Consider the following 22183-nt stretch of genomic DNA (forward strand, 5'->3'; position numbering starts at 1 on the left):
ATTATAAATCAGCCCCTGGCGGAACAGGAAAGAATTATTGCTTGTCGCATTTAAAAAAAATTTTTTTTTTAATTTTATTTTTACATTTATTTTATTTTATTTTTTTTTAATTTTTTTTTTTTTCAACATTTTTTTTTTTTAATTTATTATTTTTGGGACAGAGAGACAGAGCATGAACGGGGGAGGGGCAGAGAGAGAGGGAGACACAGAATCGGAAACAGGCTCCAGGCTCCGAGCCATCAGCCCAGAGCCCGACGCGGGGCTCGAACTCACGGACCGCGAGATCGTGACCTGGCTGAAGTCGGACGCTTAACCGACTGCGCCACCCAGGCGCCCCTACATTTATTTATTTTTAAGAGACAGAGTGAGACAAAGTGAGAGTGGGGGAGGGTCAGAGAGAGAGGGAGACACAGAATCCGAGGCAGGCTCCAGGCTCCGAGCCGTCAGCACAGAGCCCGATGCAGGGCTCGAACTCATGAACCGCGAGATCCTGACCTGAGCCGAAGTCGGACGCTCAACCGACTGAGCCGCCCAGGTGCCCCACTCCTTGCCACATTTACTGTTAATGAACAGCAGCAACGAAGCTGAGATTGCTGTTGTGTTTTGCCATTAGAAATGTGTTTTTGTCTTAGCAGATGATTCTGATTTGACTCTGGTATAATCATCGTTTGTTTCTGCCCTCAGTTTTGGACCAAGGCAATGAGATTTCAAAAACAAGACAGATGAAGGAAGCACTGTTTGAACAGAAAGTCAGACAGGACACTTATGAAGAGATGGAAAATCACCTTAAGTGGTAAATACTGAGCAATTATTTATATCAAATGAAAATACAGTGTTTTTAGTAATGGCTTTTTATACATGAGACATGATGAAATGTAACAGCTTTTTGTGCCCTTTTGGAAGTTTGATTATTCCCTCTCCTCCACTGGACCTCCGAAGTTTCCATTAGGACTAAATTATTGCGAGCAAACATGTTCTTTCCTCAGTGTGAGCAGACCGTGGCAGAACCAGGACCCTGCTCCCTCCGGCCACTGCTGCCAGCGTCCCATCTCTCTCTCCACAGGTGCCCCAACTCTTGCCCCAGCATTAGCCCCCTGTGCCCTGGGCAGTGTGCCCCAGGGGCCTTGCGGGGAGCCCAGCAGTGCGGGCTAGGGGTTAGGAGAGGCCCTGGGGGGGGGGGGGTTCTAAAACTCAGCCGTGAGACTTCTGTCTTGTGCTCCGGCAGTCAAAATAGAGCCCTTTCCACAATTTGTTACGAGTTCATACCAGATGCATCCGTGTGCACAGACTCCACTAACGTCAACTTTAGGAACTCTTGAATTGAGCTAAAAAGTCTTTGAGAGGCCGTTAAAGAGTCGTCGAGAGGGGCGCCTGTGTGGCGCAGTCGGTTAAGCGTCCGACTTCAGCCAGGTCACGATCTCGCGGTCTGTGAGTTCGAGCCCCGCGTCGGGCTTTGGGCTGATGGCTCGGAGCCTGGAGCCTGTTTCCGATTCTGTGTCTCCCTCTCTCTCTGCCCCTCCCCCGTTCATGCTCTGTCTCTCTCTGTCCCAAAAATAAAAAACGTTGAAAAAAAAAAAAAAAAAGAGTCGTTGAGAGGCCGCCTCGTCCACACCCCACCTCCACACTTCCTGGACAGAAGGAAGGTGCGCTGAGCCCCAGGGCCCTCACAGATGCCCCCTGCGGCCCCCCTGCTTGCACAGGGGACCACCCTTAATTTCTCACGGAAGCACCTCTGCTTCCGCGGCAGTCTGTATCCACGGGCTGGCCTCCGTTAAATGGGAAGAACGCCAAGTCCCTTCAGATCATTTTTTAAAATGCTCTTTCCCTATTATAAGAAATGATCATGTTGTCATTGTCGAAAACCTGAAAAATACATATTTTTTAAGTGTAGAGAAGGGAAAAACAAATCTCTATAATGTGCTAATGACCACCATTAGCCCTGGTGTATTTCCTTCCTCCCGTGCTTCTTTGCAGCATACCTGAAGTCACATCCTAAATTCAGTTTTGTATGCTGTGTTCTTCACTTCATGTTTTCCCCCGGCTGTTTTTGTTGAAAGCTTTTTAAACCTGCCAGTAACACCCATAGACACTTGACATGGGTTCTTCACACTTGACACTTGACATGTCACCGGTTGCTGACATTATGCCATATCTACTCCTCCCTCTCCACATACACACGCTTCACACGCGTCTTTCTTTGAACCATTGGAAAGTAAGTTGCAGATGTCATGAGGCTTCACTCTTAGGGACTTGAGCGTGTAGTTCCTAAGAACAGGGACATTCTCCAACATTACCATAATCACTTCCAAGAACGCTGACATTGATACTGTAATATTATCATCTCCAGCCTATGTGCAGATTTACCCGGTTGTCTCAATAATGTCCTTTCTATCTGGCTTTTTTGTTTGTTTTTGGAGAGGAAGAATCCAGCATCCAAAGGTCATACAATATGTATTTAGCTTCTAGGTCTCTTCACTCTCCTTCTCATCGTAGCTGCTATTTATTTTTGAACATGTGCCAGCCTCCACAGTCAATACACTCCATACAAGAGTTTTCTAAACCGTGGTAAAATTCACCAAACGCAAAGTTCACCATCTTAGCCATTTTCAAGTGTACAATGCAGAAGTTTATCGTGTATTCACGGGGTTGTGCAGCCATCACCATTACTCGACTCCAGAATATTTGCATCACTCCAGAAAGAAACCCCATACCCATTAGGCAGTCGCTCCCCAGTCCCCTCTCCCCTCCCCCAGCACTTGGTGACCACTATTATATCTCTGTAGATTCACCTATTCCCGACATTTCATTTATTTTTTATTTAAAAAAATTTTTTTCTTAACGTTTATTTATTTTTGAGACAGAGAGAGACAAAGCATGAACGGGGGAGGGTCAGGGAGAGGGAGACACAGAATCTGAAACAGGCTCCAGGCTCTGAGCTGTCAGCACAGAGCCCGACGCGGGGCTCGAACTCACGGACTGCGAGATCATGACCTGAGCCGAAGTCGGACGCTTAACCGACTGAGCCACCCAGGCACCCCTGGACATTTCATTTAAATGGAATCATACAGGGGCGCCTGGGCGGCTCAGTTGTTTAAGCACCCACCTTTGGCTCAGGTCGTGATCTCATGGTTCATGAGTTCGAGCCCTGTGATGGGCTCTGTGCTGACAGGTCAGAGCCTGGATTCTGTGTCTCCCTGTCTTTCTCTCTCTTTCTCTGCCCCTCCCCAGCTCACACTCTCTCCTTGTCAAAAATAAAGAAACATTAAAAAAAAATAAATGGAATCATACACACCCATATGGCCTTTTTTAACTGGCTTCTTTCATTTAACACAGTTTAAGGGTTCATCTACATCATAGCATCTATCGGGGCTTTGTTGCTTTTTATGGCTGCATACTATTCCATTGTATGGCCATGTGGTGTTTTGTTTATCTGTTTCTCAGTTGATGGGCATTGGGTGGTCTTCATTTTTTGGCCGTCGTGAATAACGCTGCTGTGAACATTCACACACAAGTTTTTGTGTGAGCACATCTTTTCAGTCCTCTTGGCTATATGCCTAGGAGTGGAATTGCTTGGTCGCATGGGAACTCGATGTTCATCTTTTTGTTCCACCGCCACACAGTTTTCCGCAGTGGCTGCCCCACTGAACGTTCCTGTCAGCGATGTAACAAAGGTTCCAGTTTGCCCACGTTCTTGGCAGTGCCTGCTTTGTTGCTGCCGTCATCATCGTCACTGACATCTTCGTGGGTGTGGCGTACCAGTACACGAGTCACTCTGGTCCTGATTTCCATTTCCGTAATGACTATAGATGTTGAGCGTCCGGATTTTTGTTTCATTTATTTATAAAGATCCAGCATGTGTTGCTAGAAGAGAAGCTTCATTTTGTAGAACACATTCTTCATCTCAGCTGTCTTGCTGTAGTCTCCACGGTGTCTGCCCCCCCATGGCCCTGCTCCAGTGTCTCAGCACTCCTCTTCCGTTGTAGAGTATAGCTAAGACATTCCATCCCCAAGCCGACCATGGTATTCTGATCGGTTCTGGAAGCTGGTTTTTTTGTTGTTGTTTTTTGTCTCCCCAGGCAGGTGCACCTTGGTAAAGATCATGTGTCTTTAAAATTTAAAAAAGACCTTATTGAAGAGCGGCAAAGAGAATACGCCAAATACAAGGTCAGAATCACTGTTAGTTTGATGTCGCTGATTGCACTCAATAGGTCGAATTCCGGCTATGTGCAAGATGTCACATCAGGAGAAAGAAAACTTAAAGTTGGGGGGAGGAAGCTGATGACAAGTTCATTGTTAACCATAAATCAAGGCCGGCCGTAAGTGTCACAAGAGACCTCTACTAAGTATTGTGGGGATTTCGAAGCCAGAGAGATGAGAGAACTCATTTAATTGAAAAGCTTCCTGGAAGACACGGTATGATTTTGAAAAGCAATAGAGAGGACAGAGGCATTCAATTCAGAGGGAGGGAAATGCCTCAAATTCAGGTTGGAATTCTGAACATTAGGTGCATCTGTCCTGTATTCTTCAGGGCATGAAAGTAAGGACACAAAGACAGTGGCCAGGAGCCATGCCAGAGCCAGACAAAAGGTCCAAGTCAGAGATGCTCAAGGGGCTAAGCAGAGAGCAGGAAACCGGTTGAGGGGAGGGAGCCACGGCTAGGTCGCCAAGGCGGCACCTGTGGATTCAGGGAGTGGGGGGTGGAGACGGGAATGGCAGGGCTGGATCACACCCCTGGGCTTGTCATGGCATGAGAGATGTTGTTCCCTGAGGACAGGTGCAGGGAACACCGGGGACAGGCCTGTAATGGCCGAAGCACAGGACACACACGGGCCAGAGGAGATAGGGCTTCGCCTGCACCTCCTGTCTCAGGGGCTTGGACTTTGGTGGTAGGACTTGCAGAATCACCACATGTCCTGTTGGCCTGCCGGGGCTGCCATAGCCAAGTACCACAGAGTGGGTGGTGTGATCAACGGAAATGTATTTTCTCGCCATTCTGAAAGCCCAAGATCAAGGTGTTGGCAAGGTTGGCTCCTTGTAAGGGACATGAGGGAATGATCCCTCTCGTTGGCTTGTAGATGATCGTCTTTTCCCTGTGACTTCATAGTTTCTGTGTCCAGATTCCCTCTTATAAAGGACACCAGTCACACTGGAGTAGGGCCCACGCCATGACCTCATTTTAACTTGATTACATCTTCAAAGACTGTATCTCCCAATACATTCATATTCTGATGTGACTAGGGGTTAAGATCGCAACATATGACTTTTGGGGACATAATTCTGCCATAACACATATATTTCAGCCTGAGAGTGTGTGCTTCCCACAGTCAGAGCCGCACACAGTGGCAGCATTGGGTAGGAGGGACTGCGGAAAAATAGGTATGTTGTCAGATAGGAATATTTTTCTCGTATAGAATACATTTTTCTTCCTCCGTTTTCTTCTTGATTAGAGTCTAAGTCAAATATCTGAATAAATTTATCTTACTTTTCTTTATTTTTCATGAGATGGACAAAAGAATGTAAAATCATTGCATTAGTAAATCTTAGCATTGGGGGAAGGCACATATTAGATTGGCATTTAAATTTAGGTTGATGAGTAGATCAGTTTCTCCATATGTGATTTTCAAAACAAAATACCAAGTTTTCTGTCCACCCTACAGTGGGTAATGTTTTCGTTAAAGAATTTTTTTTATGTTTATTTATTTTTGAGAGAGAGAGAGAGAGACAGAGTGTGAGCAGGGGAGGGGCAGAGAGAGAGGGAGACATAGAATCTGAAGCAGGCTCTAGGCTCTGAGCTGTCAGCACAGAGCCTGATGTGGGCCTCAAAGCCATGAACGGTGAGATCATGACCTGAGCCGAAGTCCAGCGTTTAACCAACTCAGCCACCCAGGTGCCCCTTATTTATTTTTTTGATGATATTTTCTAACTTTTATTTTTTGTACTTTTTTTAACATTTATTTATTATTGAGAGACAGAGACAGAGCATGAGCATGGGAGGGGCAGAGAGAGGAGGCGACACAGAATCGGAAGCAGGCTCCAGGCTCTGAGCTGTCAGCACAGAACCCGACGCGGGGCTCGAACTCACAAACCACGAGACCATGACCTGAGTCAAAGTCGGACGCTCAACCAACTGAGCCACCCAGGCACCCCTCTAACTGTTTTAGAGATGAAGGTGATACAGATATGGCACGACCAGGTCAATGTGACCGTTAGGGCTGGAATTGCCAGCATTTGGTGGACGGGCCAACCCAACTGTGCATTCGCATGGCAAGTGTGCTTAGTGAATACTCACTGTCTGTAAGATTCTGCTGGAGAATAAGCCACTTTTCCTGCCCTCAAGAAGGGCACAGTCCAGAAGGGGCAGAGAAACATGAAGGGATGATTTAAAAATGTACCAACTGCAGTAATTAAAGGGTAAAGAAAGGGAGAAGATAGGATGATTCCTGGGTGTCCAGCTCGATGCTTGCTGGTGATTTTAAATGAGATCCCAAACACCGAAGAAGGGGGAAGATGAAAATTTCAGTTTGGGGCATGTTGTTGGGGGGACTGGAGGGCATCCAGGTGGCGGCTGAAGGAACAACTCTGACTCAGCAGAGAGGTAGCCACTAGACCACAGAGGAGCCCGGTGACCTGGGGAAAGTGAATGGTGTGAGAAGCTGGTAACTCAAGACCAGACATCTAGAGAAGCTCCTGATTTGAGGGAAGAGCAGCGGACGATGGAGAAGACAGAAGGGAAGTGGTCAGGGAGGTCAGGAGAAACGGACAACGCTGAGAAAACCGATGGGGGAGAGATCCAGGATGGCAGGGCCTGAGAAGAACCCATGGCGTTTGGCCATTCGGAGGCCTTTGTTTGCCTTAGCGTCGGCAATCCTGGGAGACATGCGGAGGTAAAAAGCCAAATTGCAATTGCCCGAAGAATGTATGGAAGCGAGTAGATGGTTTCTTGAAAAGTTGAGATGAGCAGGGGCGAGGAGTCAGGGCCTGGACCATTAGAGGGGGATGAGGTGTCTAGGAGGTTGGTTTCTGAGTTGGCAGACTCGGGCGTGTTTGTACACAGAGAGCAAAGAGCAATCCCAGAAGAAAAGGCTTCTCTGGTCCAGGAAGCAGAGACAGCCGTGAGCAGGGGCTGGAGAGAGGCCTGCAGAGAGTAGTGAGCGTCCGCAAAGGTGCCCGAGTAGAGCAGGAAAGGAGCTGTCACACCCTTAACAACGCCCACCAGGACCCTGAGCCCCAGTTCAGGGGGACTGTTGCAGAGACCCTATTCTGTTGTGTCCGGGAGATTTCATCTGGCAGCCGAATCCTGGCAGGTGACCCAGCAGCAAGGAACACCTGGAGGCCCAAGGCAGGTGGCAGAAAGGCGAATGAAAGAGAGCTGGAGGGGAGTGTGGAGGGAGCGGAGGGAGTAGGCATTATAGCAGGATGATGGGCTTTTCCTCGGGAGATGATCAATGATAGTGAATTCCAAAATGCGCATTGGAAATAAGTAGAGTCTTGATAAACGTATAATATAATACATCACCCTCCTCTCTCTTCTGGCTACCAACCTGTTCGCCATTCCCTTCTTTAAGGTGCTTATTTTATTTTATTTTTAGTCATGGTGGGGGTCTGGTGTCTCCCCCACAAAATCTGTATTTTTTTTTTTAATTTTTTTTTTCAACGTTTTTTATTTATTTTTGGGACAGAGAGAGACAGAGCATGAACAGGGGAGGGGCAGAGAGAGAGGGAGACACAGAATCGGAAACAGGCTCCAGGCTCCGAGCCATCAGCCCAGAGCCTGACGCGGGGCTCGAACTCACCGCGAGATCGTGACCTGGCTGAAGTTGGACGCTTAACCGACTGCGCCACCCAGGCGCCCCACAAAATCTGTATTTTGAAGCTAAGGTCCACAGTCAGCTCCCAGATACGTTCACATCAGAGCTACACAGCTTACCCCCTGGTGACAATAATACAGTTCTCTTGTTTCTCTTGTTAGTGTGGTGATCAGAGTACCTTTCTTTCAGTTAGGTCTTTGGAAATGATTGCAAACAGGGGCGTCTGGGTGGTTCAGTCAGTTAAGCATCTGACTTCGGCTCAGGTCATCATCTCTCGGACTGTGAGTTCGAGCCCCGAGTCAGGCTCTGTGCTGACAGCTCAGAGCCTGGAGCCTGCCTCGGATTCTGTGTCTCCCTCTCTCTCTGCCCCTGCCCCACTCACACGCTGTCTCACTCTCTCAAAAATAAATATTTAAAAGGAAATTTTTTTTTAAATGATTGCAAACAGCGTATGCACAAACCAAGCTAGATTTAGAAGTCACTTAAATAATAAAAACCCAGGTAAAAACCAGTAAGTTTTTGCAGTGTGCACAGTCCCCTTTTCCCCGAAAGCAGGTGTATGTGGGGCTATCAATCCAAGCCCAGTCAGCCAGCCTTCCTGGGAGTGTCCCAGTGTCCCGGGGCTCCTGGTTCAGGGGAAGAAGGAGGTGAGGCAGGGGAGCAGCCTGGGGAGACACTTCCTCCAGGGAAGGGGCAGATCCCCATCCACCTGCACCGCCCAGGAGAGGGGGAGGAATTATGGGGCCTTTGTTGAACCTGATGCTGAGATAATCCACCTTGAAGAGCTTGAAACTTTACTGAGACATTAAATTTCTTTTAAATGAAATCTCTGCACTCCCGTAGTTACACAGTTTTCTAAAATCCTTTCTGTGAATTTTAAATGTCTTGGAAATGATTGCCAGAGCCACTGTCCCCTGGTTATGAAAACAAAGTGCTGGGTCCGTGCGTCTGTAACCAACCCCTGTGTTGAAACAGTGAATGTAATTATAATGGTCACTTGAAACTTCTGTCAGGCTCCCAGCCAGACCTCATGGTGGGTGTGGCCGATCACTTGATGAGTTGCTGTCAGTTTGAAAGAGATGCAACATTGTGCGCATTTGTATTCAATTTTAATATTTTTGTTGATTAAAAAACCCAGCTAGATAGAGGAGATCCCATTTTGGATGAGGAATTTCAGCGCCTCAAGACAGAAGTCAGCCACAAACGGGTTGTTCATAATCTGGAAGAAGTAGGTAACTTTCCTTTATTTGGGACCTAATTTTTGGTAGCCCTTTATGATGCTTATTTTTATTTATTTAGTTATTTTTAAATGTTTATTTATTTTTGAGAGAGACAGAGACAGAATGCGAGTGGGTTAGGGACAGAGAGCGAGGGAGACACAGAATCCGAAGTAGGCTTCAGGCTCTGAGCTGTCGGCACAGAGCCCAACGTGGGGCTCGAACCCACGAACCATGAGATCATGACCTGAGCCGAAGTCAGATGCTCAACCGACTGAGCCACCCAGGGGCCTATAATGCTTATTTTTAAAACACTGAATAATTTTATAGAAACACTTCCACTAAGAGAGGCTTGCTAACTTTTAATTTACATTTACATTTTAACGTACATTTTCAGAGTGGTTTTTTTTTACTACATTTTTGCAAGCGAAGCATCAAAAGTCATTCATTAATGTTACCGTTGAAATGAACGGCTTTAAATTCTTTGGCTCTTCTCTGCCTCTTTACTTTCTCCTTTTTGGATCTTTTTTTGTTGTTGTTGTTTCCCTTTGCTCTCTAAACCCCTCTGCAGGTCCTCGAGGTGGGTTCCAGGGCCTCGTTCCTTGCCTCCTGCATGACAGGAAGCCAGAAGCCAGAGTTGTGGTCCCAGCTCTACCACAGAGTTGGGACCAGGGAAAAGCTCTCTTAGCCTCTGTGCCTCAGTGTCCTCAAACATAAAAAGGGGACAGTGGCCCCTCCCCCTGAGAGTCCTCTGTCATGTGATAGTGTCTGGTTAAAACCCCCAATTTTTATTTATTTTATTTTATTTATTTTTTTAAAACGCCGATTTTTAATTTTGAAAATGAAAACAATTCTTAATGTTCCCCACCCCCATCATTCTCGATTTTTATTCCTGGGTTTGCCACCTCTGGATTTTCTTACCTCTTTTCTTCTCCCTACATTTAATCTGGCCACAAAGTCTTGCCCATAGCTCTTCCACGAAAGCACACGTGAGCTCAAGCCTTCGTGTCTTACCCTCAACTATTCCAACAGATTGTTCGTTCATATATCTGCCCGTCCTCCCTGCCCCCTGCAGCCCACTGCATATGCCAGTGTGAGGCTGATTCACTGTTTTTAAGTTTATCTAAGTAATCTTTATACCCAGCCTGGGGCTCGAGCCCACAGCCCCGAGATCAGGAGTCTCACACACACTGCCAACTGAGGCAGCCAGATGCCCTGAGACTGATTCATGTTTGATGCCTTTTTCTTCATAGCGTTTCCCTGCTCAAGAACCCACAGTGCCTGAGGTTCTGGCTGGCCTCAGTGCACCCCCAGACACCCATTCCTCCCAGTCTACACACTCTGTGCCACGACATGCAAGCACTGTGTGGTGCTTGAGGACGGGGCTGAGCAGAGCACTCCTCCTTCTGCACTGGGGGGGGGGGGGGGGGTTGGGAGGGGTCATAGAGTCTGTGCCTCTCAATGTGGCAGTGCCAGCACCCACCACATGGGACTGATTGCTCTGCAAGTCTCTTCCTCTTCAGGGTTGCATGTATTTGCCTGAGCTTCTCTAGACTCTAAAATTTCCTTTAAAAAAAAAAAAAACAACATTTATTTATTTTGAGAGACATCGTGAGCAGAAGACGGACAGAGAGAGACACACAGAATCCGAAGCAGGCTCCAGGCTCTGAACCGTCAGCACAGAGCCTAATGTAGGGCTCAGACTCACCAACTGTGAGATCATGACCCGAGCCGAAGTCGGATGCTTAACCGACTGAGCCACCCAGGCGCCCCTAGACCGTAAATTTCTTAAAACCCAAATCGCAAATCCCACGTTTGCTGCCCCCACCCCCTGCAAGAAGTCTCTTTATTGCTACATACACTTAAAGTGCTGAATAAATGCTCATTCAGTAGCAGAACAAATAAATAATAACTTGATTTGGGATCAAAGTCTTTATTAAATGCTCATGCCTGGAGTTAAATAAACGTTTTTATTAAATGCTCATGCCTGGAGTTAAATTTTAAGTCTAAGATGTGCCTGTGTTCTGTGTTCACAGAAAATCAAGGAATTGCATCCTAATTTTGACCCACTTATTAATAATACTTGGGTCAACAGGTTCAGGGCGCAAAGGCGGTTTCAACAAGCAGCCCGCAAGGTGAGTCCCAGCACCAGACGGAAATTTCAATTCGTGTAGCCCTCAGCACAAGGAAATCAAGCAGTGAATTTTTTTATAACAGCTTTATTGAGGGATAATTCACATACCATAAAACTCACTCTTGGTAAAGTAGACAGTTTGGTGGGTTTTAATATATTTACAGAGTGGTACAGCCATCACCATCCAAACTCAAGAACATTTTTTTAAAAGTTTATTGAAGTATAGCTGAAATACAATGTTTTATTAGTTTCAGGTGTATGATTTGGCAATCGACAATTAATTTTAGAACATTTTTTATCACCTCAAAGAGAAACCTGGTTCCTATTAGGAGCCCCTCTCCATCCCCCAGTCCCTGGCAACCACTGGTCTGTTTCTGTCTCTATGGATTCACCTCTTCTGGACATGTTTTTTAATGTTTATTTATTTTTGAGAGAGAGAGACAGAGACAGAGTGTGAGTGGGGGAGGGTCAGAGAGAGAGGGAGACACAGAATCCGAAGCAGGCTCCAGGCTCCGAGCTGTCAGCACAGAGCCTGACGCGGGGCTCGAACCCACAGATTGCGAGATCATGACCTGAACCGAAGTCGAACCCTCAACCGACTGAGCCACCCAGGTGCCCCTCGAGCAGTGTTTTCAGTGTGGACTGATGACAATCTAGGGGGAGAGAGGCAGAGCCCGCTGATGGGTGACCTGTGCGTCAACCTCCAGGGCCCTGTAGGGCTCTGCATGTGTGAATAGAGGTGGCCCCAAGATGCTCAGTGTGGGGAAGAAAGTGGTGAAAAGAGACAGCACAAAACTGTCAAGGGATGAGGGCACAGGTGTTGACAATGGGCAAACAACAGTGAGACTGGCCAGGCTGGCTTCCCCAGCAGCGGGACCACACGGCCTTTCTGGGGTGAGCCCTCCAGTGTGAAAAAGTATTGTCAGCAGTCACGTGCTTTGCTCTAAGTGATGGCTCAGTCTTTCCCTCACTCCTCAGCAAGACTGTCAGCTCAATGTACAAATATGTGCCCAGTTTGATGACTTCGTGCCATCTCCCTGGATCGGCCACAGCCCCATCATCCCCTGCCTGGACCAGGGCAACAGCTCTCCCTGCGTCCAGTGCCCCCATGGCAGCCGGACTAGCATTCCCAAAACTTAAAGGTGACGACAGCTCTCCCCTGGTAAAACCCTCCAGAGCCTTCCCATTGCAATCGGAATGAAATGCACAACTGTTGTCAAGGCCAAGGCCACACTGGACTTCTCTCTGTCCCTTAAATAGGTCTCCTTTGTTCCTGAAACAGGATCTTCATACTCGCTGGTTCCTCTGCTCTGAATTCTCTTCCCAGGTCATTCTCTCCTCCTCATCAAGTCTGAGATCAAGCCTCACCTCCTCAGGGAGGTCTTGCTTAATTATTCTTGCACCAGTGGCCAGACGAACCCTTTTTCCAGTCCCTTGGTCATGCCCTTGTGCATTTACTCTTTTATCATCTTCATGGTATTTATCCTGTAGATTCATTTAAATGTTTATTGTTATCACCCCCCCCACACACACACACCAACACACACACACACACACACACACATACACACACACACACCCCTAGAACATCAGTTCTGTGCAGGCAGGACAATTGTTTGATCTCATGGTATCTGCAATACCTTGAACAGAACTGGCCACAGCACTGGCATGTCGTACTATTTATTTGTTAAATAGAGTCCTTTACAGGATGGAAAGGGGTATTAATCATGGAAGGAATGGTCCTTTCAGCCACAGCTTTGTGCACAGGTAGCACTCACCTCCAGTAGCAGGTGCTCTGGGTGCAAAGCACAGTGATAGACAGTTAGCATTGCCCAAAATCCACAGCCCTGTTCCCACGCAATCGTCTATTTATTTGGTCCCTCCACTCTGAAAATAACACGGCGGGAGCATTATTATTCAGATACACTAAAAAGAAGGAATGTGGGACTAGTCATTCTTTCCACTCTGGAAATAGAAAAACAGGGCTCATAAATTGGGTGGGACAAGGCCAGATGACAACTTGGTCTTTGTTTGTATTCAGGCAAGTCAACATGGCCGAGACCTTGAAGTCCCTGGGGCAGCGTGCCATTTTCCCTGTGAAGTCTGACTTAGAGCCGAGGCCTCAGCCCTTAGCGTGGTTGGGGAAAATGAATTAACTCGTACGTCAAAATGAGCATGTACCAATTTAATAATCTGAAGCTGTCCCTTCTCACTCCAGATCATGATTCATCGGAGGTTACTCATTATGCTGAGTGCTATTCATAACATGGACAGAGAGACCATAATCAGAAAGCTCAGCCAAGGAAGACAGACAATATCATCAGGTAAAGCACAGCTGTCAGGTGCAACGATGCTTCGGCCATAAGTTCTCTGAACATGATTCTTCTGTGTAATGAGGTTAGCTGCATAGAGGTAAAACAGTTTCATAAATCACATCCATTAGGGTTTTGTTTTGTTTTGTTTTGTTTTTTATGGCCACCGTAACAAAGCGACACAAACTTAATGGCTGAAAACAAACATAAATGTATTATCGCACATTGCTGGAGGTCAGCAGTCTAAAATCAAGGTGTCAGTGGTGCTGGCTCCTTCTGGAGGTTCCAGCCGAGAGTCTGTTCTGATCTTTCCAGCTTCCAGAGGCCCTTTCCTCATACCACTCTGACCTCTTGCTTCAGTCGTGACATCTCCTCTGACTGTGACCCTTCTGCCTCCCTCTTACATGGATCCTGTGACAACATTGGGCCCACCTGGATCACTCAGGACACTCTCCGCATCTCAAGATCCTTAACTCAATCACACCTGCAAAGTCCCTTTTATCGTGTAAGGTGATGGAGTCACGGCTCCCCGGGGAACTGAACGTGCACATCTTTTAAGGGGACCACCTTTCAGCCTACCCAGGACATGAATCAGACTTCCCCACCAGGTTTGGTTGAAATGCCCAACTGAGAGTTAGCAAGTCCGACCAACCGGGTCAAGTTGTAACGTCCGCAAAGGCTGGGCATGGCTTGATCTCTTGTTTTGTGTGCCCTCTGTTCTGTCGGGTCATCAGAGAGACCGGGGTAGTCCATATTCCTACTTGCTGACTGAGTGGCTGCATCTGGTGCTGTCTCAACCTACCATTTGCACAAAAAGCTTTTTATCTCGTATCATCTTTGCTACTTAAAGGCATTCCAGTCCTTGGATACCCGAGTTGACTGGGCTGTTGGAGCCACGCTCTCAGTGGCTTCTGGGAGTCCAAAAGCTGTGTCACCGTCTTCTCCATTTGCGGCTTGTTTGCAGCCCCACGGGCAGGCCCCTATCCTTCCAGATCCTTCCAGACCCTTCCCGCCCTCCCTAGCCTGAGGCCTCCGAGCCTGGCTCTTTGTTCTTCCTCTCCTTCAAGATCTGGATAGGTGTTTTTTTCAAAATATTTTATCGCATTTTAATCCTTTTTTTTTTTCTTCATCCAGTGCTGTTTATTGAGTCCATTATCAGAGGAAGAAAATACTTGCCATTTATCACAAAATAGTGGGCTGGGCTTCACCACAGGAGGGTGTGGTCTGGGGGGGCAGCAGGTGTGAGGCTTGGAGTCCTACAGAGGACAAGCAGCCTGTCCAGACCTTCACCATGGACACACCCAACAGTCATTGGGCATGTCCCCAGCAGTATCCCATCACTTGTCGCAGGCAGGGCCCCCAAATCAGAGCCAGGGAGAGACCCACATAGCCCCAAGGGAGGGAGAAGCCCCGGTTCTTCCTCCCCTTCAAGATCCAGATGGGTATTTTGTTTTTCATAACATTTTATTGCACTTTAATTATGCTTTTTTCTGGGGCCCCCGGGTGGCTGAGTCAGTTAAGCATCCAGCTCTTGGTTTGGGCTCAGGTCATGATCTCAGGGTTTCATGAGTTCGAGCCCCACATCGGACTCTGCTCTGGCATCGCAGAGCTTGCTTGAAATTCTCTCTCTCCCTCTCTGTCCCTCCCGCACTCGCATTGTCTGTCTCTCTCAAGTAAATACATAAATAAACTTTAAAAAGAAATTATGTTTTTGGGGCACCTGGGTGGCTCAGTCAGTTGGGCATCAGACTTTGGCTCAGGTCATGATCTCACAGTTTGTGAGTTTGAGTCTCGCATCAGGCTCACTGCTGTCAGTGCAGAGCCTGTTTGGGATCCTTTGTCCCCCTCTTTCTTTGCCCCTTCCCCACTCATGTGTGCACGTGCTCTCTCTCTCTCTCTCTCAAAAATAAATAAAACATTTTTTTTAATTATGCTTTTTTCCCCTCCTATATTATTTTGATGTCCAATATTGATGTTTCTAATAAAGGAACTCTTCAAGTATTGTTTTGTTTTGTTTTTTAATTTTTTTAAATGTTTATTCTTGAGAGAGAGAGAGACAAGAACTCCAGTGGGGGAGGGGCAGAGAGAGAGGGAGACGCAGAATCCGAAACAGGTTCCAGACTCTGAGCTGTCAGCACAGAGCTGGACTCGGGGCCCAAATTCGTGAACCATTAGATCATGACCTGAACCGAAGTCGGACACTCAACTAACTGAGCCATCCAGACACCCCCTTTTTTAAAGTATTGTAAAGTTTACCTGTTAATTATATATGGACCCATGTAAAATGTCTTCATGGTTTTTTTTTTTAGTTTTTTTTTAATGTTTATATATTTTTGAGAAAGAGAGAGAGAGAACATGAGTGGGGGAGAAGCAGAGAGAGAGGGCGACAGAGGATCTGAAGGGGGCTCTACGATGACAGTAGAGAGCCAGATTTCAGGGCTCGAACTCGCAAACTGTGAGATCATGACCTGAGCCAAAGCCGGACGCTCAAGCAACTGAGCCACCCAAACGCCCCTTCATATGTCTTTTTTTAATATGATCTTTTTCTTTGCTGACAAGGACAAAGAATATTCATTAGCAATCCTTTCTTTAGGAATTATAGTTTTTTTTGGAGGTAAAAAAATGAAATTTCTAAACATTGGAAAAGGGGTGAGATAAAGAACTAAAGAAAACTACAAATGGGACCGTATGCATAGACTTCTATTCTTTTCTTTTTTTTTAATTTTTTTAATTTTTATTTTTTAATGTTTATTTATTTTTAAGAGGGAAAGAGAGACAGAGTGAGAGTAAGGGAGGGGCAGAGAGGAAAGAGAGGGAAACAGAATCCGAAGCAGGCTCCAGGCTCCGAGCCGTCAGCACAGAGCCCGACGTGGGGCTCGAACTCACGGACCGTGAGATTATGACCTGAGCTGAAGTCGGAGGCTTAACCGACTGAGCCACCCAGGCGCCCCAGACCTCTATTCTTTTCCACAATGGCATGCAGCACGTATCCACTAATTGGTGGGTGGCAAATAAGAAGCTAAAGATGGTAGTTTCACGTAAAAATACCCCAAGAACTCCCCCAAAGTGCTCTTTTGTTTTTCACCCACAGATAAGAATTCGTCCAGACGCCTCCTGTCCCAGATCAGCCGAGATGATTATTCCAGCTCGTTCTTTGTCTCACCCAAGAAAGTGCTGCCCTTCGCCTTCCCATCCTACAGTCCTCCTCAGAGCTCCAACGAGTGGGTAGGTGCTGTCAGGCTGTGGGGTGGGGACGGGGGCGCGAGCAGATGCTTGTTGGGCAGATACCAAGGCAAGCCGTACCTCAGTCTCTGTCCCTTCACCTCCCCCTGAGAAGCTCCCAGGGGACACCTGTGCTCAGGGACTTGTGACCAGTGGGAAACCAGGGATCATCTACTGCCGCCTGCCCGGCCCCTAACACACACGTGCAGAACTCCCTGATAATCTGCACTGGGTGGTTTCCAGCCTGGAAGCCAGCAAGAACCCCTCCGGACAGCCCGGGGAACCGGGCCTGAGAGCAGAAGGGCAGGTGGAGAATCCGAGAAGGCCAGGCCTGGGGAGGTGGGCCCCACTGCATGGGCAATGGGGCAGCCAGGGACAGGTGGCCCCGGGATCTAACACTCTAAGCCATGAGACTCTCAATTCTCTCTGTCTCTCTCTCTCTCTCCTTCTCTCTCACTCTCTCTGGAAAGAGGTGCGACAGTTCCTTTTCTTGCCTTATGGGCATGATGATGCATTAAAATAAAAATAATAGCTGACTCTTACATTGCACTTACCATGAATCAGGCAGTGCCTGAAATGCCTCACTTGTAACAGTTCATTTAATCTTCAATGAATCTATGTGATAGGCTTACTGTTTTACAGAGGAGGAGGAAACTGAGACACAAGGTCATATGGCCGGTAATAAAATGTAGCCTAAGTTCATGTCCTTAGCAATAAAAGGCATCTTTAATTTGATGCTGAGGGACACCTGGGTGGCTCAGTTGGTTAAGCGGACAACTTCAGCCCAGGTCATGATCTCACGATTCGTGGGTTTGAGCCCCACGTCGGGCTCTGTGCTGACAGCTCAGAGCCTGGAGTCTGCTTCGGATTCTGTGTCTCCCTGTCCCGCAGCCCCTCCCTGCTCACACTCTGTCTCTCTCAAAAATAAACATTAAAAAAAAAATTTTTTTAATAAATTGATGTTGAAAGTGCACAGGCAAATTATTTATTTATTTATTTTTAAATTTAAATGTTTTTTATGTTTATTTTTGAGAGAGAGGGAGAGACAGAGCGTGAGCAGGGGAGGGGCAGAGAGAGAGGGAGACAGAGAATCCGAAGCAGGCTCCAGGCTCTGAGCTGTCAGCACAGAGCCCGATGCGGGGCTCGAACTCACGAACCACAAGGTCATGACCTGAGCCCAAGTCAGACGCTCAGCCGACTGAGCCACCCAGGCACCCCTAATTTTTTACTTTTAAAGAATAAGCTTGCCATTCACATCCTACGATGTATTTTACACATTGCCGGTTCATCTACTCAAGAATTGCAGGACTGACTTTAGAAATTCCATGTGTTTTCTGCATTAGATAATTAAATGACCTAAAAGATCAGACTACAGAATTCCTAGGGAATAATAAATCGGTGATTTTCAAGCATTAATAAGCACACTTAATAATTAGTGGGGTGCAAAGGGTGAGAGGGATGAAGAGATCACTGTGCTGTGGGGTGCATCTCATTATTTTTCAGTAGTTCCCATCTCGCACATTCCATCTGGCATCTTAGTCCTACAAAGACTTCTCTGCCGTTCAGGGTTGATGAAAGAGTGCTCAGCACTCCAGTTTATAAAGAATTGTGTAGTTCATTCCATAGATACTTTATCTCATCAATTCTTTTTTATTACCATCTTTGAAATTGGGAAATGTCTTATAATGGATGGCATGTTAGCATTGCATCGGATTCATTTCATGATGGTGTCTCAGATTGGGTGAAGTACAGTATTTATCGAATGTCCATAGTATGTCAGGCAGTGTTCCAGGTTCTCTGGGTGATGGAGGCAGACAGCATGCAGGAAGGTAATGCTTTGGGGATCAGCCCCTGGGGAAGGGAAGCAGCGGGAGCTGGCATAGGACAGAGAGAGGAGAACCGCCCTCCTGGGCAGAGGCCTCAGCTGAACTCGCGAGGGGTTCTGAAGCTGGGGCAGCGTGAAGCCACCCGGCATTTATACCTTTGTTTCAACTTGAGGTTGTAGGCAGGCCTCCCTGGGTGGGGCACAGGACCTTGAAGGAGGCAGTTCCCTTCAACCAAAGCAACCCCTGAAGAGGGCTTACCCCTGAGAGTTGTTTCTGTCGAGAGGACTCCTTGAAGTAGGAGGACTGAGTCCATTAAGCCTGAAGGGGATTCTGGGTGGCATATTGCAGCACCCACAACAATAGGAAAGGAAGAAGGATCACAGACACTATGAGACGAGGGGAGGTTGGTCAGCACTGCCTCCATGCCTCACACATCAGGTAGCAACTGTGGTCACGGGAAAGGTGACGGGAGGTAGAGGAATAGAAGCGTAGCCGCTTTCGCCCAGCGTTGATTATGTGCCCTTGTCTTTTGAATTTCCACGTTTTAGGCTCCTGATGGCCTTGGACCAGTCCCAATTAGATCTTCGGAAATTCAAATCAAGCAGAGTTACTCTTTCTTCAATCTGCAGGTCAGACCTGTCATACGGGATTAGCTAATGGGTTTCTTATGAAGTGTACAAAATATTCTTGAATTTGAATTGCATTACTGGTTTTGTTCTTTTATAGTTGATACACTAGAGCATACCGTGTGTGTTTTTCTGCTATCATTTGATGGTATGTGCGAGGTGTAACATACGTGGTTTCTCTTTACCCTGAGGATATATGGTATATATCGCGTGCGTGAAGCTATCCGAACTACATATATTATAAACTTTAAGAAAAAGCACAAGGTGAAGTGAACAGAAGTTAGTCAGCCTTTCTTGAGGTATACAGCCACTTCTGGTTTCGAAAATCTAAGTATTTTAAATCACTGGTTTGTTAACCAGTGTTCGGTGTATTTCTACGGATAAGCCCTGTGGTACAGAAGAGTAATGGCAAATGCACATGTGTCCTGGGACCCAGAGCAGGGACCTGGAACAGGGCTTGGGACTTACGCTAATGTCCCCCAGTGCTGGGCCAAACCAGTGCTTGGCTGCACAAGGTGATGGCTGCAACCCTGTACTCGTGTTCCTTTTACCGTTGGGCAGCTAAGAAGTGCTGTTCTTGAGAATGAGATCCCATTCATTGGTAACAGGCGTTTTAAGAGCGTTTAGTCAGTTGTCTTCTATGACCTCAGGTTCCTCAGCTGTACAAAATTAAAGGGTATCAGCCATTCTGTGTCCAGAGATCGTCAACGAGCTACAGGCCTCAAAAGCTTGCTCGAACCCTGAAGCAAGGGGCTGAGGTAACACAACCCCCACCTTTAAGAATTTCTCTCGGGGGGCCTGGGTGTCTCCGTTGGTTGAGCATCAGCTTTTGATTTGGGCTCAGGTCACGATCTCACGGTTCATGAGATCGAGCCCTGAGTCAGGCTTGGGATTCTCTCTCTCTCTCTCTGTTCCTCCTCCACTAGCACCCTTGCGTGCTCTCACTCTCTGTCTCAAAAATAAATAAATAAACATGAAAAATAAAAAGAAGTGCTCTTATGTTTCCGCTCTTGTCCTGGTGTCAAGACTAACACGCTGCTTGGTCCCTTCACAGGATGAAGCCACTACCATCATAACTCTGCCCAAGCAGGACGCCACAACTCAGCTCCCTGGCAAGACCTCGGTCTTGGGCATGAAACCACCTGAGGCCTTAGCCAGGTCTCCAGATTATGACCCGCTTTATATTTTTGTAAGTGACAACTGGCAGAAGTCTCAGGTTGTATGTTCCTCTGTTTCAAAAGTTACTCTATAAGAAAACAGAAGCATTACTTGGGAATATTTTTCTGTCTTTGGCGTTTCAAGTGTTAAGCGATATCTCACCTTTGAAATCGATTGCCAGCATTTATTGTTTGAAGAATGCCAATGTTCCTGTCTTCTAGCAATTCCAGAATTTATTTATGTTTATGAAAATACCTTTATCGTCTTTTCTAATTTCATATAAGTATATATATATATATATATATATATATATATATATATGTGGATGGTTAAAAAAAAAGAAGAGGGTATGTAGGTGGCTCACTCAGTTAAGCATCTGACTCTTGTTTTCAGCTCAGGTTGTTATCTCACAGTTGTTAGATCGAGCCCCGAGTCAGTGCTCTATGCTAGGCATGGAGCCCGCTTAAGATTCTCTCTCCCTGCCCCTCCCCTGCTTGCAGTCTCCCCACTCTCTCCCTCTCTCTCAAAAAAAAGAGGAAGAAGAAGAAGAAGAGGAAGAAGAAGAAGAAGAAGAAGAAGAAGAAGAAGAAGAAAAAGAAGAAGAAAAAGAAAGAAAAAGAAAAAGAAAGAAAGAAAAACAGCAGAAAAAGAAAGTCAAATCAACCCATCAACCCAAACCTCATCACTCAGAGCTCTCTGGATGCCTTATTTCTTCCTTGGGCATCCCTTCCATACTTCTACCTCTGTCTCCCAGATTTCTGTTCCACTTTGTTTCTGTAGCCACACTTGATTAACTTCCCTGAAGCACACCCTAACCATGCTACTGTCCTGCTCCACATTCTTCACTGACTCCCCATTTTCTTCCAAATTAAGTCCAAGCCTATGTGAGACCAACAACAAGACCACACCCCCTTCTCTGCGTCCCTGCGTAGTTCCCTGCCAAACTTGGTGCACTTTCCTCCCTCACCAGGCCTCCACTTCTGCTGATCTGCCCTCGTGGGGTCCCTTCTCCTACCCTTATATTTCTTTCTACCCAAGTCCTAAGTGAATGAAATGCTGACAGGAAATCTGATGAGGTTCTATGTAATGATGGGATCATCAGTGAGGTGCCACAGTAGTCGCCCAAGTTATGGTTTATGTTTTAAAGACAGACACACACATACATACAACCAAGAACAACCTTAGATACTAGTTGAGAAAGTCTCTTTGGAAAATCTCCAAATGGGAATCTCTGTCTCTAAGGTGGGCAGAGATGCTGATACTCAACACCAAAGGTCTCTCAGTCAGCTAGTGGGAGACGTAGGACAGAAACCTGCCTATTTCCTGGTTGTTTGCCTCAGGGTTCTTCCTCCGAACTGTGTTGCTTTCCTACATTAGCCATTATGGGGCATTTTTTCATAGTCACATTGGTTGAGAAGAGTGTTCCTTGGAGACTTAGAATCTTAGAGCAGGGATAAACTCACAGGATGTTTAACTCAGAGATTTTCAAACTTCATTTAGAACTACAGTCCTCACATCAGCTGAAATTTTACATCAGAAGGCAATAGGTAAAATGACCTAGAATCCTACTTACTTGCTGGGATGACAGTGGGGTAGAAGGCTCTCCTGAGGAAGATGTCCCTGCAAAACTGTGGGGCTCCCCACAGCAAGATTTGAAAAACACTCTTCAATCTTTTGTCCCCCAGATTCACCCATTACCACCCCCTCCCCGTTCTAAAAGACAGGAAATTGGTCTAAAGGAGTTACCGGAATTTTCCATAGTCACACTCATACTTCCTTGGAAAATATCAGTAGTTACTTATTAACTCATTAATTCCACAAATACTAAGAGCATGCCTTAGGTTAGGAACCTAAGGTTAGGGGCAGTTCATCAGAGGGAC

General features: G+C 46.6%; 1 protein-coding gene across 7 annotated transcripts in view; it reads left to right on the forward strand.

Moving 5' to 3' along the window:
* The window catches only part of CFAP221 (cilia and flagella associated protein 221), a 105362-nt gene that overhangs the window by 55977 nt on the left and 27202 nt on the right, over positions 1 to 22183 (forward strand). For 6 of the 7 annotated variants that reach the window (XM_058715506.1, XM_058715511.1, XM_058715509.1 and 3 more), the window contains 9 exons: positions 685 to 793; positions 4077 to 4164; positions 8947 to 9036; positions 11062 to 11160; positions 13378 to 13483; positions 16563 to 16696; positions 19068 to 19148; positions 19796 to 19903; positions 20200 to 20334. In XM_058715506.1, coding sequence (XP_058571489.1) covers positions 685 to 793; positions 4077 to 4164; positions 8947 to 9036; positions 11062 to 11160; positions 13378 to 13483; positions 16563 to 16696; positions 19068 to 19148; positions 19796 to 19903; positions 20200 to 20334 — 950 coding nt within the window. The remainder of the gene's footprint in view (positions 1 to 684; positions 794 to 4076; positions 4165 to 8946; positions 9037 to 11061; positions 11161 to 13377; positions 13484 to 16562; positions 16697 to 19067; positions 19149 to 19795; positions 19904 to 20199; positions 20335 to 22183) is intronic. The other variant, XM_058715510.1, reaches the window with a different exon arrangement.

This window comes from Neofelis nebulosa, chromosome 2, assembly GCF_028018385.1.
Source record: "Neofelis nebulosa isolate mNeoNeb1 chromosome 2, mNeoNeb1.pri, whole genome shotgun sequence".
Classification (NCBI taxonomy): domain Eukaryota; kingdom Metazoa; phylum Chordata; class Mammalia; order Carnivora; family Felidae; genus Neofelis; species Neofelis nebulosa.